Source organism: Pseudorca crassidens, chromosome 3 (assembly GCF_039906515.1).
Source record: "Pseudorca crassidens isolate mPseCra1 chromosome 3, mPseCra1.hap1, whole genome shotgun sequence".
In the NCBI taxonomy this organism is placed as follows: domain Eukaryota; kingdom Metazoa; phylum Chordata; class Mammalia; order Artiodactyla; family Delphinidae; genus Pseudorca; species Pseudorca crassidens.
Window position 1 is genome coordinate 49519495 of NC_090298.1, and position 19473 is coordinate 49538967.

General features: G+C 35.5%; 1 protein-coding gene across 8 annotated transcripts in view; it reads left to right on the forward strand.

The window, feature by feature from the left end:
* IPO11 (importin 11) overlaps positions 1-19473 on the forward strand; it is a 249969-nt gene that overhangs the window by 97338 nt on the left and 133158 nt on the right. For all 8 annotated transcript variants that reach the window (XR_010941971.1, XM_067730786.1, XM_067730785.1 and 5 more), the window contains 3 exons: positions 1104-1217; positions 9795-9910; positions 14437-14513. Coding sequence is in view for 7 of the 8 variants with exons in the window: in XM_067730786.1 (XP_067586887.1) it covers positions 1104-1217; positions 9795-9910; positions 14437-14513 (307 nt within the window). In the remaining variant the exon portion in view is untranslated. The remainder of the gene's footprint in view (positions 1-1103; positions 1218-9794; positions 9911-14436; positions 14514-19473) is intronic.

Genomic DNA, 19473 nt, shown 5'->3' on the forward strand with positions numbered 1-19473 from the left:
GGAGGGATCTTTGAGATAGAGCACTTAGCAAAATTAAGTGCTCAGCAAAATTAAGTGCTCAATAAATATTTTAATAGTATGATTGAGAATTTATATGTAAATAGTCTCTTAATATTTATTCAGTTTTATCTCACTGAAATATTTAGGCAAATGTTTAACTTCTTATCTTTCTGTACCTCCTCCCCCAAACCCGGGGGGAAGAAATCCTACAGTTTTTTCTGGCTACCCTTTTAGTGTATGACGTTCTATAAGCAGAATAAAGAAACTCGTACTCTTTTTGGGAGCATTTTTTTAAATTTTAATCCGTGGGATTGATAGATAGTACTCAAGCTGTGAAAGTCTAGTACTTCTTTTTATCACCAAGGGTACTCTCATCAGATCAGTTCCAAATACTGTGTGACTGTAAGCCTGAAGCTGGAGCACTGTGTCCATTTTCTGTGTGGATCCATTTCATTTTCCAAAAAGCTCAATGTCAAGCTGTGCTGTGCTTAAGGGCATATTTTTAAAACTGGTGAGCTTAATCCATAGTGGAGTTAACAGTTTTATCCTTTGAAGAGGAGTTTCTTCTCCTGTGTTTCTACCATACCTTGTGAACACCTTCACCTTGCATTTATTGTTTTTCATTGTAAGGATTTGTGTGTCTACCTTTATATCCTCTTCTTTTTGGTGCCTAGTCTTCAGGGCCTGATACTTTGAAGATGCCATTAGGTAATTGTTGAATGAATGAGTAAGTGCTAACTCTTTTTAAGACAGTATAGTATCCAATTAGATAATCTGTTTTATTAAAAAGAACCAGGATGTAACAGCATTTTCTATTAAATTCTAAAGAAATAACTGGCTTCAGTATGTTGTTTTCTATTCCTAAATTTTATTTCATGCAATAAATTTGGTACTTGTTTAAAATTGTTAATATTTACCATGGAGCTTTGTGTCTCTATGTAATGTCTAATTTATCTTTAAAAGGATATGTGCTTAATACATTACATCTAGTAAATATTAAATATTTGCTGCCTGGGACCTATTAAGTCTGTCAGTGTTTCTTGAAGTAAGTCGCCTTCTTTACTAATATAATTCTTTTGCTTCCTCTACTCCTGTTGTGATAGATACGACCATACGTAGGGTGTTTGGTACAGTATTTGCCTCTTCTTTGGAAGCAGAGTGAAGAACACAATATGTTGAGATGTGCTATTTTGACAACACTTATTCATCTTGTTCAGGTAAGTTACTTCTCCACAGTTTCTTAGTTTAGTATTTTTTCTTCTTTAAAATTTTTTTACTGTTTTCATGTGGTTTTTGTCAGTGATAGTAAAAGGTCTTACATTTGTCTCATGTGTGATCTAAACAGTTTAAAAATACCTTTTATATGTTTACTATGGGCATTTTTTGACATAAAAATATTCTCTACTTTTAAAAGACGATTTCTTTCACTGGATGTAGTTTTCCCCAATGATGGTAGACTTGTGATTTGTGCAGTCAGTCACTTGTTCTTTGCATGCAGCTTCCCTGGTATTCAGAACTCTTATGCATAAAGTTACTCTCCATTTTCACTCTCTTTCCTTGATTTAATATAAAAATTTTCCCTTTCACATATTGGGAAGGCAGAAAAACAGGTGAATTGCTTTTGAGGGAAGGAATGAATTTGATTTTCAGTATCTTGCCTTTGAGGTATGGGGATGTGCAGCAGGAAGAGAGGACCCTAAAATTTCAGAGAGAGAGAAAGAGAGAGAGAGAGAGAGAGATGGGACTGTAGTCCTCATTTGAACTGTTATAGTGAATTATAGTCTGATGGTGAGAGTATGGTGAGGAAAGCACTTAATGCCAAGACTTAGAATATCTGGCTACAGGGATGCACAAGTGATTTTTACTGCCTTGCCCCAAAGTTTGATAGATTTTTTCCAATGGGGAGTTCTCTTTTGAAATTAAGAATTAATACTATGAAATGTTCTAATAAGTTAAAAAAAACCCTGTCTAATATTAGTTTTAAAAAAACCTTTCTCTGTTACCTTGGTACTTTTTTGAAACATAAATTCATTCTTTCACTAAATATTTATGGATGAGTTTTGCAGTTACAAATTCCTGAGGCAGCTTTAGATACTTGATTAGTGATACAAAATTTTTTTTAAAGTACTTTCTTTTTAATAAATGTCTGGCCTAGCATCTCTTCTTGTCTATCCTTTAATTCTTGTGATTATCCTGAAAAATTATATCCCTTTTATAGATGGGGATAGAAAGGCTACGAGAAGGTTAACAAGTAGCCTGAGATTGCTCATGTAAGTGTCAGAACAAAGAGTGATCGCCATATCTTTTGCTTTATATCCCTGCCAAATTTGTTTTTAGACTCAATTTTTGTGAGGGAGGTGTGTCTCTTCAGGCAATGTTACCTCAGGAAATCTTAGGAAGCCATAGTAACTTGCATGGAATGTTTGGAGTATATAGGACCTTTTTCTTTAATCCTGACATTTAAGTACCCTGTGTATTTGTATAGGCCAGGGATACAAACCTCCGTCTAAGTAATCATCTGCCCTTCCTAGAGAAAGCATATAACATTTAATATTAAAATTGAGACTAGCTTAAAATAAGTTTTTCAGGGGATTCCCTGGTGGCGCAGTGGTTAAGAATCCGCCTGCCGGTGCAGGGGACACGGGTTTGAGCCCTGGTCCGGGAAGATTCCACATGCCATGGGGCAACTAAGACCGTGCGCCACAACTACTGAGCCTGCGCTCTAGAGCCCGTGAACCACAGCTACTGAAGCCCACACACGTAGACCCCGTGTTCAGCAACAAAGAGAAGCCACCACAATGAGAAGCCCGCGCAGTGCAACAAAGAGTAGCCCCTGCTCACCGCAACTAGAGAAAGCCCGCGCACAGCAAATAAGAGCCAACGCAGCCAGAAATAAATAAATAAATCTATTTAAAAAAAAAAAGTGTTTAAAAAAATAAGTTTTTCAGTCCTTTGAGAAGATTATACTAGGGTTATACGTAAGTTTCCTTTCATGGAAAACAATTCATCTTTTGACTTTATTTTTATTTATTTATTTATTGAAATATAGTTCGTGTACAAGCCACCCTTTGAATTTTAAAATTTAATAGGCAGATATTAGTGTAGGTATTTGTATATTTTTGTTTTCATTTTTTAAATTCTGGGAACCCAGACTGATAGTCTCTGACTGAGGAGTGTAATAATGGATGAAAATAAACTTACTCGTCTGCAGTAGTTGGCCTCAGTGGAAGTAGGCATTCATTCATTGAATAAAGATTTTTTGAACAGCTGCAATATGCAATACATGGTACTAGGCACTGGGATGCAGAAATGAATAGGGCAAGCTCTTTGTGAATGTGGCTGTCTAGGGGAAGACTGAATAGCTAAGTGCTCTGTTAGCAATAAGAACATGATGCTGTGGGGCACTTGGTAGGTTACCCATCTTAGACTGGAGGGTGAGGTGGGACATCAGGGAAGGCTTCCTTCATAGGTGATACCCAAATAGTGTTGAACAAGAGGTGTTAATGAGATACGGTGGTTCAGGGATGAGAGTGGTAAAGATATTTTAAACAAATTGACCAGCATATGTAAAGCCCCCTGGACATGTGAGAATGGGATACTTTTTTTTTTTGAGTTTATTTATATATATATATATATATATATATATATATATATATATATATATATAAATTTTTTTTTTTTTTTTTTTTTCCGGTACGCGGGCTTCTCACTGTTGTGGCATCTCCAGTTGTGGAGCACAGGCTCTGGACGCGCAGGCTCAGTGGCCATGGCTCACGGGCCTAGCCGCTCTGTGGCATGTGGGATCTTCCCAGATCGGGGCACGAACCCGTGTCCCCTGCATCGGCAGGCGGACTCTCAACCACTGCGCCACCAGGGAAGCCCTTGAGTTTATGTATTGATTAGTTTTGTATGTAGATAGGTTAAGGAGTCAGTTCTTGAAGACTTTTTATGAAAAGTAGCAGTATATCCATTTCCTATTTGGTGGAGGAATCTACTTTCAACACTTATAGCCCTGTCTCTTTGGTTTTTTATCTCTAGCTCTAAGTAACATACTTATATTGTTCATTCTTGATTTAAGCATTTTAGGCATTATCTCTTGACCACCCTGTTTAGAAGATGAAATTTTAATTCTTTCATTTCCCTCTGTATGACTCCTATTCCTCCCATCCTCCCAATATAGTTAGATTGTAATTTAAATTACGTCATTATTTAGTGTTTTTATTTGTGTGACTATATAAAGGCTATTGAAGGCATATATCATTATGTTATGGTTAATTTTCTTTATTGTACAACCATCCTCCTAATCTTCACTCCTATATAATAATTTGTTTGCTTAGTTTATAAGTTTTCTATTACTGTGTAACAAATTATCACAAAAGTAGTGGCTTAAAACAACATCCAAAATAACTTATAGTTCGGTAGATCAGAGGTCCAGCACACCTTGTCTGTACTCTTTGATCAGGGTCTGACAGGCTGAAATTGAGGTGTCTGCCAGGCTAAGTTCTCCCCTGCAGACTTTGAGGAAGACTTGTCTTTATAGTCAGTCCCCTTGTTGGCAGAGTTCAATTCCTTGATCTGTAGGACTGAGGTCCCAGTGTACTTGCTGTCTGTCAGCTGGGGCACCTCTCAGTTCCTAGAGTCCAGCCACATTCCTTGATACATGGCCCCTTCCATCTTCAGCGTCAGCAGTGGGGAGATTCTTGGCTGTCAAATCCCCTCAGACTTTGAATCTCTAACTTTCTTTTATGCAAGTAACTAAAGAAAACTCTCTTTTAAAGGATTCATGTGGTTAGGTCAGGCTTACGTGTATAATTTTCCTGTCATAAGGTCGTTCAGTTTGGGACCTTAATCACATCTGTAAAGTAATATCTAAATTAGCACTTGAATGAATAACTGGCAAATGGTGTGTGTACAACTGGGGTTAAGAATCATAGGTGGTCATCTTAGTATTCTGCCTGCTATATTTAGTTTTCTGTGTAACTGAATCCATTCTCTCCACTTGTTATCTAAATATTCCCTCAGTGTGTTTACACACATCAGGTATTTTATTACTTTCATCATCTTGGAATCTGGAAGATTCTTACGTGCTTTAGTCTGGCCTGGCTTTACTCTCTGTTTGTTCACAGCTGTTATAACTGGATCCCCTTTCAGTGTCATCTAAGGGGTTCTTCTTGCCTATCCTTTCTATAGGATGCCTGTTTTCTGTACCTGTCTTCTTCCTTGTTTTACTTCCTCTTTCTGTTGGAGCCCATGAATGCCAGTGGCATTTTGCAAAAGGTACATGGGAGGTAAGTTTTCTTCAGATTTTGCATGTGTGAAAATGTCTTACAGCTTTCACATTGACTGATAGTTTGGCTGAGTGTAAAATTCTAGATTATCCCTCAAAATTTTAGAGGCATTTTTCCTTTGTCTTCTAGCTTCTAGAGTTGCTTTTAGGAATCCTGAGCCATTTTAATTCTCGTTTCTTGAATGTTTCATCTCTCCTTTCCCTTTGACAACTTGTATGATCTTCTCTGTGTTCCTGTTTTCAATTTCATGATGATGTGGGTGTATTTTTATTCCACTGTTCTGGACATGTGGTGTATATTGTAAACTGGAAACTCGTGTTCTTGGGTTCTAGATAAGTCTATTGTTTTTTGTTGATTATTTCTGCACCTTCATGTTTTTCTTTTGTCTCTTTCTGAACTTCTTATTACTTAGATGATAGATGAATGAACCAGCCCTGTATCTTTCTTCATTTCTGCTTTTTCTTCTCTTTGTCCTTTTGCTCTACTTTCTGGGGTATTTCTTCAGCTTTATCATTCACCCTTTTTATTGAGTTTTTCTTTCCTGCTATAATATTTTTAATGTCTATGAGTTCTTTCTTTTTAAGTTAAAAAATTTTTATTTGTTTTTATTGAAGTATAGTTGATTTACAATATTATATTAATTTCAGGTGTACAACATAGTTCAATATTTTTATAGATTATACTCCATTTAAAGTTATTACAGAGTAATGGCTATATTTCTCTGTGCTGTGTAATATATCCTTATTGATTATTTTATACATGTTTGTGTCTCTTCATCCCATATCCTATTTTTCCCCTCCCCCTTCGATGAGTTCTTTTTTGTATTGTTGAATAATCATTTTACAGCATTTCATTTTTTTTTTCATGAATACAATGTTATCTTTTATTCTGACAAGGATATTAATGATGTATTCTTCTAAGCTTTCATCTCTATGTGTGGTCTCTGTTTCCTTCAAGTTGCTGTTTTCTATTTTATTGTTCTGTTCTTCATATTAGATATTTTAATCTTATATGTTGATCCTTGGTTGCCTGCTTTTTTTTTTTCCCTTGTGAAAATTTGAAGCATGTACAAAAGAAGGAAGAACAGTATAATGAATCGTTAGGTAGCCATCACCCAACTAAAAGAGCTATATCAACATTTTGTCTGTATAAATTTAAGAGTGAGCACTAAAAAGCTAATTGGAAGGGTTAAGTATGTATGCGAAGCTTGCTGATTGTGGATTTTTTCTTTAGGATAATCTAGCTGGAGGTTTTTTTTGTATGGGACAGATGTTTTGGTTCCGTGTTTTTCAGATCTTTCCTTAGTGAAAGATCAATCAGTCTCCCGTCTGTTACGTTATATCTCCCTGTTTTATATAGTATCCTTAGTCTTGATTACCTGATATCTCCCTATCTTTAGACGATTTGTTTTACTTAACCAGAAAATAAATGGCCAGTTCTATACTGGGTTCAGGAGAGGGCCAGTTGTTGACTGTTGCACTTGGATGAGATCTTGTCATCAGATGTCTTTTAAAATACCTTCTAGAGGTCCTATTATTTTTAATACCTCCTCTTCAACTTCCCCTTCCCAAAATACCTTGAGCTATCAGTTCCTGAGTCTTTTGGAGTTTCTGTGATATAAATCAGGTGGTTTCTTGCCCTTTTTCACTGCTGGCTTTGAGCTTTCATTTTCTGAGTCTGCTAAATCTGTTTTTCTTTCCCGCTTCCAAAAATGAGTTGCTTTTATCTCTTCTTATGCTGTCTTTGTACTTATGGTTTTAGGTCTTTAAAAGCACATCCTCATATATCCTTTTAGTGGATCTTGGGAGAGCACAGTAGTAAATGCATGTGTTAAGTCTGTCAGCTTTCTGCGGAAGTTAACAGTGATTTCTGGTACGGAGTTGTTTGGTATAGCTGCAACATAGAGTCCTGAGCTTGGGTGTGGGGGGTCTGGTTAGGAAGGCATAAAGAACATCTCTTGAAGTTCAGAGGAAGAAATGTTATCCTTTGTATTTTAGAAAGGTAATCAGTGTACCAGTGGGGACACTGGTTTGGAATGGAGTTAAACCAAGGTCAAGGAAATAGTTGGGAGGCTCTTCTGTTAACCATGAAAGAGATGATGACCTGAAGTAAAGCCACGGAAAGAAGGGGAAAAATTTGAAAAATATTAGGGAGATAGAATTAAGGATTGTTTAGATTGGGAGTGAGGAGGAGGAAGAACCAGGAGGTAGTTGTGATATAATTTATTTCTAGATAGGTAGTGATTCATGTCACTTGAGTTAGGAAATGCAGGAAGAGGAACCATTTTTTTTAGGAAGACAATGAGTTGGTTCACTGGTATACTTGAGAGTTTGAGATGCCTTCTGGGTGATGATGTCCTCTGTCATTTGGGGTATCTGAAGTTCAGAGGTTTTGGTTGGAGATAATAGATTTGGACATTATCAGCATGTACATGGGACATGAGAAGGGAACCAAAGACAATAACCTGAGAAATAGCAAGTTTTAGAGAGTGTTGTACTTTTCTCCCCTCTTAGCTTAAATTATAGATTCACAGGCAGTTGCAAAGATTGTACAGAGAGATTTCCTTATACCTTTCACCTAATTTTAAATTCCTTTTATGTTTTACGTAATTATAGTACAATATGATTTCCCCCTTCAAGCATTTATGATAATTTTATTAATAACTGATGACTTTATTTTTGAGCTTTCATAGTATTGTAGACAACATCTTGTAGCTCTAACTGTAATTATTTCATAGTATTGTAGACAGTGTCTTACAGTTACAGTTGTGGATTGAAAGAATGTTCAAATAAATTTACTTAAAGCTGCATATTTGGGATTGGACACATTCTTCAAGCCACTAGATTACAAAGGTAAATTTCTTCAGGCTTTAACTGAGAGAGTCTTATGTTTTTAGCAGTTGCTTACTTTAGTTTTGCTAATGCTAGCATACTGTGCTCATTGGAATGTGCACTAAGTAAGTAGATTCTGACATTCCTAGGAATATTAAGTCTACTTGATATTAAAAATGAACTTGACTAGTTTTTCTTCATGTTTTTTCTTTTTTTTGTTCTGTTAAGAATTGAGCTATGGAGAGTGAAATTTAACTGAATTTTAAGGCCCAATTTACTACTTTATGAAATGTGACATTTTTATAAATCTCTTCCTTTGGAAAAATCTTTAATAAAGTCTTTCAACTGATGCTTAGTTATAGAAAGGGCCAAACTTAACATATTTCAGGATAAGCTTTATGTATTTCCACTGAAGTATCTATACCTCACTGTTAAAAATTCATATATATATACACATATATATGTCATCAAAAGGGGAATATATATGTATTTTGTTGCATTGTAATTATATGTCAACTATATTGACATCTGAATTATTTTCTAAGTGAGGAGGTGTTTGATAGTTTGGTTTCCTTTCTGTGTTTATCAGATTACAGAGATTATTATGAATTAAAAATTGACTTTCTATCCTTTTTGTTTCTTTCAAAGTGCTTAGATTTAGTGTGATATACTGAGTCAACCTCCATAAGACAGTAATTAGTCAAAGTAGAATTTTAAATTAAAACCCCCTCTTCTTCCATCTTTGTATTCTTTTTTTTTTTTTGCGGTACACAGGCCTCTCACTGTTGTGGCCTCTCCCATTGCGGAGCGCAGGCTCAGTGGCCATGGCTCACGGGCCCAGCCGCTCCGCGGCACGTGGGGTCTTCCCGGACCAGGGCACGAACCTGTGTCCCCTGCATCAGCAGGCGGACTCTCAACCACTGCGCCACCAGGGAAGCCCCGTCTTTGTATTCTTAATTCATTAAAAATTTTAGCAGAAATTCTTCGTTAAAAAACATGCACACATTAAAAAAAGACTCCTTTTACCTTGCAACATCCTTTTCCAATATCCATATTTAACTAGTGTTAACAGTTTTTTCTGTTTGCTCCCAAGAAACATTTTTATGCGTGTATCTTCATATCAGATACATAGCTATTTAAAAAAATAGTTTGGCATGTGGAATTGTTATATACATTTCTTTTTAATCCCAATTTGTCATTATTTTTGAGATTGTTTTCATTCCATGCCTAATCCTTTTTCATGGCTACTCAGTATTCTAGAATATGAAGGTATCATAATTTAATTATCTTACTGATGAACATGTAGATTGGGTTCATTTTAGCTTATTTAGGTGAGATAATTTGTAGAATTTACTACATCATTGTTAACACCTCTTCAGTTGTCAGAGAAGGAAAAATAAATATTTATATGAGGAATCTCTTAAAATGAACAGATGTGTGCAGCTTTGGTGTATATGGTTTTACTACCATTAGGCAATTGAATAATATTTTTTCCAATTGTAAACAGAACTCATTTTGTTTTAGTAGTGCTTATAATTAGAACCATTCTTTTAAAATCTGATTGATTGATTTTTTGTAAGTTGGTTTTAGGGCTTTTAAATATGATAGGTGATTTTTTGGTGGGAGGTGGGACCTTAGAGTATCTTATGTTAAGTTTTATTTATACTTCCCATAGGGATTAGGAGCAGACAGCAAGAACCTGTACCCTTTCCTGCTCCCAGTTATTCAACTGAGTACAGATGTTTCCCAGCCTCCACATGTTTATCTTCTGGAAGATGGTTTAGAATTATGGTAAGAGGAAAAACTTGATACCGTGGATCTTATTTATTTATTTTCCTGGCCTTCCCTACTCATGGCAATAAAGCAGAGGTCATGTAATAGGGCTTAAAAACTCAGCATTTAAAAACAAAAAACATAAAGTCAGTTTCCCTGAACTGGGTAGCATAATACATAGCTCCAGCTTTTCTTGGCAGCTGTCACTCAGTGTAGGCTTATAATAGTCAAAGTTAGACAGGAAGTTTCAGTAAGAACTCAGCTGAATTTCTGAATTTCTTTTGGAATTTGTAATGTAAAATGGGGAATCTTGATCAAAACTAAAAATTGACATAAAACTTCCAGCGTGTTAAATGAGATGTTTTGGGGGATATTGAGGTATTTTCAACCTCTTACTACTTTACCCAGTAAGTACTGAGATAGAATACCTCAGCCCTAAATGTTAATGCTACTTAGTCTTGGCTTATTATTTTACTGAGTAAGTAGTATATAGTGTTTAGAGGTAAAAAACAAACAAACAAACCCTGTTTCTGTGGCATCTCAGAGCTACAAACTGTGAAATGAATGAATTGGAGTTAAGTAAGTACAGACTGAGCATTGACTAGAAATCTTTTTTCTTCGTCTTACTGATGGCAGCAGTTTTCTTCAGGGCCAATCTTTATTTAAGATGTAATTAGTAATACAGGAAAGGTTTTAAAGTTCTAATTAAAAACCTAGTATTGGAATTAAAAAAGCAAATCATAGAAAGTAACCACAGAAAAAATAAACATTTGTGGTATCTCCCTCCCTCACTCCTTCCCTCCCTTCTTCCCTTCCTCCCTCCCTTCCTTCAGTTTTGCTTGGATGTCTAGGAATGAACAGTTTTTTGATTCTAAGAAATTGTCTTTGATGCAAATGGTAAAATTAATGATCTGTATCAGAATACTAGATGAACAATTTAAAAACATAACTAAGGTAGATACTTATTAATTTGCAATTTGTGTTTCTCATATTCTTTTCTGGGTTATGTTGTTTGAACTTAAGTGACTTAAATGATTGTAAATTAGCATATGTTGGAGCCTCTTATATTCATATATTTTTATTCGTACAGGATGGATTACTCTAGATCAGAGGTTGGCAAACTTTTTCCCTAAAGGAGCAGATAGTAATTATTTTAGGCTTCACAGGCTATGTACTTTCTGTCCCAACTCTTCAACTCCGCTGTTTCAACACCAAAACAGTCATAGACAATATATAAACAAATGGACACGGCTATGCTCCAGTAAAACATCACTTACAGAAAAAGGGTATTGGTTTGGCCCATGAGCTATAGTTTGCCACCTTCTACTCTAGATTACAAATTAAAACATTAATCTCTGGCACACAGATACTTTTCTGTAACCATATGTATATGATATCTATCATAAAGATTAAAAATATTATAATAAAGAGGCAGACTCATATACTTATCAATATAATTACAGATTTAGTATATTAATGTGTTAATGAGAGGTATATAAATTTTTTAGGGATTATATGAACAGTGCATTATATGAACAGTGCATGAGAAGTGCATTGCTCTACTAATGGTAATTTCTTTTTTCCTAGCCTTTCGTTATATGTAAACAAAATTAAATCATTAGGATACATTTTAAAAATTTATCAAATTTATTAAAGCTAAGATTATTTAGAGAATCAGGGTACACACTTCTTAATATAATTTTCTTAACGGGTTAGAAGTCGTATTTGGAAGCAGATATAGGTGGCCAATCCCACGTATACCACTGCATTAGGTTTGTAATCATTTTCTGTGAGCCTTCTGTAAAATGAGGAAAATAATTTCTACCTTATGTGGTTGTTGTGAGCATGAGATACTGTTTGTAAAGTGGTTAGCATGTTGTGTATGATTTATAAAGTCTGAGAATTGGTGAGATTGCCTAGGAAGAAAAGGGCAGATAGAGAGCCTTGTGCTCAGGGCAGAATCCTGAAGAAAATACATTCTGAGGTCACACGAGGAGCCATCAGAGATGATATAGGAGGAAAACCAAGCCAAGAGAGAATATTTCCTAAAAGAGGGAATGGTTAACTATGTCAAATGTTGCTGATTGTCCTTGTAAGGGTGTACAGAGAAGTGAATGGAGATGATAGGAGGGGTTTCAGTGGAGTAGTGAGAACAGAAGGAAGAATTGGAGTAGATTGAAGAATGAATTGGAGTTAAGTAAGTACAGACTGTGAGCATTGACAGCTTGTTTGAAAGTTTTTACTATGAAGAGGGTGTTGAAATTGCATTAACAGTTGGCTAGTGCGGGAATGAAGATCTAGAGGTATGATGAGGCTCAAGAGAGTGAGATAATTGAAGGAGGCAAGAAGGGATGGGATTCAGCATAAGTGGAAGGAGTTGATTTTTTTTTTTTTTTCTTTAAATAGCAGCAGGGGTATTTCGTCCATTTTAACTCGAGGCAGGAAGATAGGTTTCTGTATTGTAGTAGAATGAGATGGGAAGGTGTTCCATCTAATAGCTTCTGTTTTCTCAACAAAATATGAAGTATAGTCATCACTTGAGTGTCATGGACTGGAATGGGAGTATTTATAAGATGAGAGAGGTTTGTGGGGACAAAGGTATAAAATAGTTATCTTGGGGAATGGAAATTTGAACTGGTAGGGCTTACCAGTACCAGTTGATGTTTGTGGTCTTGTTTACAATGAAAAATTTTTCAGACTGATTATGTGATTTTTTTTTCATGAGTTCTTTGACCCAACATTGTTTATTTTTTTGCTGATATTAAAATATATGGTTCAGGCCTGGATTTATTGCATTGTAAATATAACATACCACTTGTAAAATTTTTTTAAACTTAATGTGAATTTTAGTGACTTCTTATAGTATCTATTTTTGTAATATATTTACATAAATAGTAATGATAGTATCAAAGATGCAGACTTTCATGTATATCTGTTCTTTTTAACTTGTAGATTGTTAGTTCACATTATTTTGCTTTTTCATCTTGACCCTGATGTATTAAAATACCCCATTCAGTTTTTTTTTTTTTTTTTTGCGGTACGCAGGCCTCTCACTGCTGTGGCCTCTCCCGTTGCGGAGCACAGGCTCCGGACGCGCAGGCTCAGCGGCCATGGCTCACGGGCCCAGCCGCTCTGTGGCATGTGGGCTCTTCCCGGACCGGGGCACGAACCCGTGTCCCCTGCATCGGCAGGCGGACTCTCAACCACTGCGCCACCAGGGAAGCCCCTGTTGCTGTTTCTTAGATTTATTTTTTATTGAAGTATAGTTGATTTACAATGTGTTAATTTCTTCTGTACACCAAAGTGACTCAGTTATACACACATGTACATTCTTTTTTATATTCTTTTCCATTATGGTTTATCCCAGGATATTGAATATAGTTCCCTGTAGCACCTTGTTGTTTATCCATTCTGTATGTAATAGTTTGCATCTACTAACCCCAGACTCCCAGTCCATCCCTCCCCCACACCCCTCCCCCTTGGCAACCATGAGCCTGTTCTCTATGTCTCTGAGTCTGTTTCTGTTCGCATATAGGTTCATTTGTGCCATATTTTAGATTTCACATATAAGTGATATCATATGGTATTCGTCTTTCTCTTTAAAATCCTGTTACTGTTGATCAAGTTAAGGTGTCAAAGACATCATTGCTTGTGCATGTTGGAAGTACTTCATTTTGGGGGTAGCTGGTTTTCCCTGTGTAATATCCTGCCCAGATTACCTGATTTTGTCATTTAAAATTTGTGAAGTATTTCATAGACACAAAATAATATGAGGTCATATTGTTTATAATTATTTATAACTTACATAAAATGAAAATCAATTTTCCATACTCTGGGTAAGAAATACAACAATAGGAATGTCTGTGAAGCCCATGGTGTGGCATGTTTGTTGAATCTTCCTGCATCCATGCCAGGGATAACCCACTGTACTGATTTTTTTGTTTTCATTCCTTGGTTTTCTTTCTTGTGTTTTAATGCTTTTAAAATCACATATGCACGTGTATCTCTAAACAGTATATTTTAACTTTATATAAGTTGTATCATATGTGTTCTAACTTACTTTTTTTGCTTCCTGTTTGGAGATTCATCCATAGTGAATAGCTTAATGGTGTGACTGTAACAATTCATTTACTCGTTTGCCATTTTGTTTGTTCAAATAATGCAACATTCTTGTGCATGACTTCTAGAGCAAATGTATAAGACCTTATGCCCTGTGCACATTTCTGCCTAGATATAGTGCCAGGTCATAGGTGTATACACATGTACATATTCAGTATTACCAGATAATAATTATTTCCCAAAGTGATTATATCAACTTGCACTGTTGTTAGCAGTATGCAAGAGTTCCCACTTTTATAGCTTTAACAATACGTGGTATGTCACACTTAAAATTCTGCTGATCTGGTGGGGTAAAATTGTACCTTGTTTTGGTTATAATTTATATTTTCTTGATTACTGGTCAAGTTGGGTATCTTTGGTTCTTTTTATAGTTATAGCTTTAATGGTTATGGAAAGTGATTTAATTGTCTGTTTTTTTCCCCTAGGTTAGTGACTTTGGAAAACAGCCCATGTATTACACCAGAGTTACTTCGTATATTTCAGAATATGTCACCACTTCTAGGTATGTATTAAAGCATAAAATTACCACTGTTTTTGAATGCAACCATAATTTGGGGCATTATAGGTGACTATAAATCATACCTTCCATTTTTACTGAAGCCCTTGATTTTGAGAAATAAGTTGTGTAGTGTTTTAATAATTCCTAGATTTTTTCCTACAGTATAACTTTTTAGAGTTATTTCTGCGTATTAAAGAGCAAACACTAAATTTACTTAACTTATAGTTAATTGAAAATTGATTTTGTGCTGTCAGTTGTTAACAAATGAGCTCTGTACATATTTCTGATTTAGCTAAGGAACCACCAAAATAAAGATTATTAAATGTTAGAAAATCATTTATTGTTTGTTGAGGTATTGCTTATGTAGAAGCTTGAAATCAGGAAGCTTAATGTTTTAAAGCAACACTTTTGACATGTGACACCAGAGAACTGGCCACTGTGCTAGGAGTAGGCTGTTAGTCTCTGTTAGCCACCATGGATACCTGGTTAGATTCTTTTCTGAACATGTATTCTGATGATACTTAGTCATAGAAAGCCAATACTTGTCTGCTGCATATCAGCTACCATTCACAAGTATGTAATACCTTAAATTTACAAAAAATATTTTGTTCACAGGGTTATTTTTGTGAGCGATTTTACCAGTGCAGATTCACATTTAAACCTCATTGAGTATTTAAGAATTGTATACGGTGCTATTTACTGGCCCTTTGCTTCTTTTTCAGTCTGCAGATTACTACCATTTTAAAAAATCGTTTATTTACAAAATGTAAAAATTATTTACATTTATTCCGTTCAGAGTTCCCACTTTCTAAGGCTCACCCATGAAGCATCTTTAATTCCTTCATTAGAACTTTGGGTATACTGACTGAATAGATTAATATTGTCAGGAGAGGGCATTCATGTAGGAAAAAACTAGGAAAAAAGGCATACTTATTATGGCAATATCTCAAAATTATTTTTTCTGAGAACTTACTTGTAGTGAGCAGTTTTATTAGAGGGAAGGTATTACTGAGGTATAATGATGCACCAGAAAGGTAGACACATTCTTTGATAAAATCAACAAGTGTGGACTAAAACATAATTATAGCTGATTAAAAAACATCTGTTGGGCTTCCCTGGTGGCGCAGTGGTTAAGAATCCGCCTGCCAGTGCAGGGGACACGGGTTCGAGCCCTGGTCTGGGAAGATACCACATGCCGTAGAGCAACTAAGCCCGTGCGCCGCAAGTACTGAGCCTGCGCTCTAGAGCCCGCGAGCCACAACTACTGAGCCCATGTGCCACAACTACTGAAGCCCGCATGCCTAGAGCCCATGCTCCACAACAAGAGAAGCCACCGCAATGAGAAGCCTGCACACTGCAACGAAGAGTAGCCCCCACTCGCCACAACTAGAGAAAGCCCGTGTGTAGCAATGAAGACTCAACACAGCCAAAAATTAAAAATAAATAAAATAAATTTATTAAAAAAATAAAAAACATCTGTCTTCATTTGCTGGATGATCATGGGGGCTATAGATAATGTGATTAGTCCTTCGTGTTTTCTGATTTTTTTTTTGTTGTCGTTCTTCTACCTCATTCTTCAGAATAAATTAGACCTCAGATAATACCAAGATGCCATCTGTTTTCTAAAAAGCCATTTGATGTTTTATCATCTAGCATCCCCATAAAATTATGGAAGAAATTTTCAAACATGAAGACAGTGGCAATAGACCAGTCACTTATTGCTAGTCTCCTAGGAAGTTTTGTAGCTAAGATACCATAGAGGAAGAGAATAGGCAAAGTCCTTTTACTTTCTTTTACTCTCAGTGAAGGCCATCCAGTTCTAGTCTACCTAACTTGGAGACCATATATAGTACCATCCTGGGTAATCCACAGTGCTTCTTTATACTTGCCCTGAGAATGGAAACCTCGACCAGGCCCATTATCAACTTAGTCATGAACAGGATTCAGCCATTTTCACATATGGGTAACTTCACAAGGTGATTTCACTTCATCTCTGTATTCCACCCCGAATTCATCCTGCCTGGCCTTTACAATGTGGTGGGAGAGAAGATTGGTAGCCAGGAAGAAGAGACTGAAAAAAAAGCACATAACTAACCCTCCTATAACCATATGACACTATTTTGAGTGTAGTTTTAGGTAGGTACTAAAGTACAGTTTTACCATAGAAAGCTTTGTAGTTGATGCATAGTCCTTTAAATCAATAAGAACTTTTATGTGTTTAGAACAATGTCTGGTACATAGAAAGCACTGTTTAAGTGTTTTGTAATTATATGTATTACTACTATTACTGTCAACATTATTGCTATTTTAAAAGAAAAAGTACTGAACCACTGGCTCTGTAGGATTTGTTAGTTAACTTAATAATATGAAGAAATTTTGTATACAAATTATATCTGTGAATGTTTAGTATACCTCGACATCAGTATTACCTTTATTTTTGTTTGAGTATTGCACAACTAATTAATATTGTTTGATATGTAGCTTTTTGCATACACATTCTTTCAGGTGAGCTTTAAAATTTATTTTGAAATATAACCAGGATATTTACTTTAATCTTTTAAGAATATAGATCGAAATGAATACTCACTTTTCTTAAAGGTGAAAACATTTTTTCCTATTAGATCAGTGATTTTTAAACATTTATTTAATGAATATGATAGCTATTATTTTTTCCAAGTAGAAATAAAGCTGCTGGCTGGTAGTTTCTCATTTTCATTTAAAACACATAAAACCAACAATATTGGTGTTTAAGTTAATGATTTTTAGGATATGTTAATTAAGTGTGAGTAAATCCAAGGCTAAAATTCATTTCATATCCTTCTCCCCAAATGTAAGTAGAACTGGAGATACTTTAAGTAGAACCATTGGCTATAACTAATTCTAATAATTCAGTTCTAAAGGCTTATTTTTAAAATCCTTTAAATCTTTTTTATGGTATTAATTTTCTCAGTATTCTCATTACTTAAAAGATGAACACCTGACTGACTCTTGTCCATGTTGTTGTAAGTGCCAAGCTAATGTTCCTTGACCAATAAAATTTTTCTAATTTGGAAGGAACTTTTTCCCACCTGACATCTTGATGATGTGTAGGCTATTTTACACATTTTAGCCTTCATATTTTATCAGAATTTGAAATAAAAGAAGAAACTACTATAGTTTCATTTCCAAACATAAACATTAAATAGTATGATTAAAAAGAATAAGTAAAATGTAACATGAAAGTAGAAATTAAAAATAAGAGCCAAAGAATAGAGAAAAACAGAGAGGAATGGAATATAAAATATAATTAGACTAATAAATATAAATCATATGTGCACACAGCATAACTAGATACTTTGATGGGTTACAGATTTGAATCAGAGCTCTCTGTCTATGAAAGAAAAACTTGATCACTTAAGTTAGGGATTTTCAAAATTGTTGACATTTTGGGCCCTGTAATTCTTTCTTGTGAGGGACTGTTTAGGGCATTGTAGGAAGCTTAATAGCATCTTTAGCCTCAACCCACTAGATGCTAGTTTTTAACAACCAGAGTTTCCAGACATTGCCAGATGTCCCCTAGGGGGCAAAATTGCCCATGGTTGAGAACATTTGAATTAAATTATTCACAGGGCTGAAAATAAATACAGATCTGTTGTATGGGCAGCTCTTCCTGATACTAGGACCAGAAAATAATTTTTTATCAGAGTCTTACTAGGAACTCATGGATATAATGAACAATGTTCAATATACTTTAAAATAGATAAATTTATTACTTTTAGGACTTTTTTTTACTATTGATATTTAATATTTGCTGATGATAGCATGCCTTAGGAAATTTAGTAAAAGTCCTTTGCATGATGGAGGCATGGAAAACAGTATGAAGTGACCTAATTGCTTATTTGCTTATATAAATTAATCTGGAAATAGCTTTTAAAATATCTGTAAGAAGAGATGGGTACTATGGTTTTTATTTTTAGGTTTTTTTTTTTTAATAAATTTATTTATTTATTTTTGGCTGCATTGGGTCTTCACTGCTGCACGCAGGCTTTCTCTAGTTGCGGTGAGCAGGGGCTACTCTTCGTTGCGGTGCGTGGGCTTCTCATTGCGGTGGCTTCTCTTGGGGCAGAGCACGGGCTCTAGGCGCACAGGCTTCAATAGTTGTGGCTCGTAGGCTCTAGAGCGCAGGCTCAGTAGTTGTGGTGCATAGGCTTCGTTGCTCCGTGGCATGTGAGATCTTCCCAGACCAGGGCTCAACCCCGTGTACCCTGCATTGGCAGGCGGATTCTTAACCACTGAGCCACCAGGGAAGTCCTGGTACTATGGTTTTTAAAATAAATCTTTCTTAAATATTGTCTCCTTCATCATAGATCTTGATAAAATTTTAGATGGCAGTGATTGAGAAATTATATTCACTGACATACCTGGAATGTAGCCATTCTAAGTTCTCACTTAAATGTAGACCCTCTGCCTTATTTATCACGGTGGTTGCCAAAACGGTGGTTGCCAAACAGTCTGCTATTGTTGGTCTGTTAAACAGTGTGCACAAGTTTAGAGTTGACTGCACTTGCTCCTTGAGGAGAAAAGGACATGTGAATTGTTCATAAGAATAACTTTATCCAATGTAATGGCCTACCCCTTTATCCTGAGATTTTGTCTTACTTCTGTTGTGAAAAATATTTAGGTGACAGCCTTTATTATTTCTTTTTATGTCTTCTGTTAGCATGGTAACAAGTTGGTTAGTTTCTGTCCCCTCTACATTCTCATTTTAAACTAATATGTTAAATTCCTAAAGTATAGAAAATAATGCCTTAAAAACACATTTTGAGCTTTGAGTGGGATTGTTATTTTCTTGTGAAAGTGTATGGGTAATTCTCACCTGAATAGAATATCTTGTCACTTTGCTAGGATATGAGTTAGGTAAGAACCCAGGGCCTACACTTTTGCCAGGAAACATTTTTTAATCTGTCCTATTGCAAGTGAATAC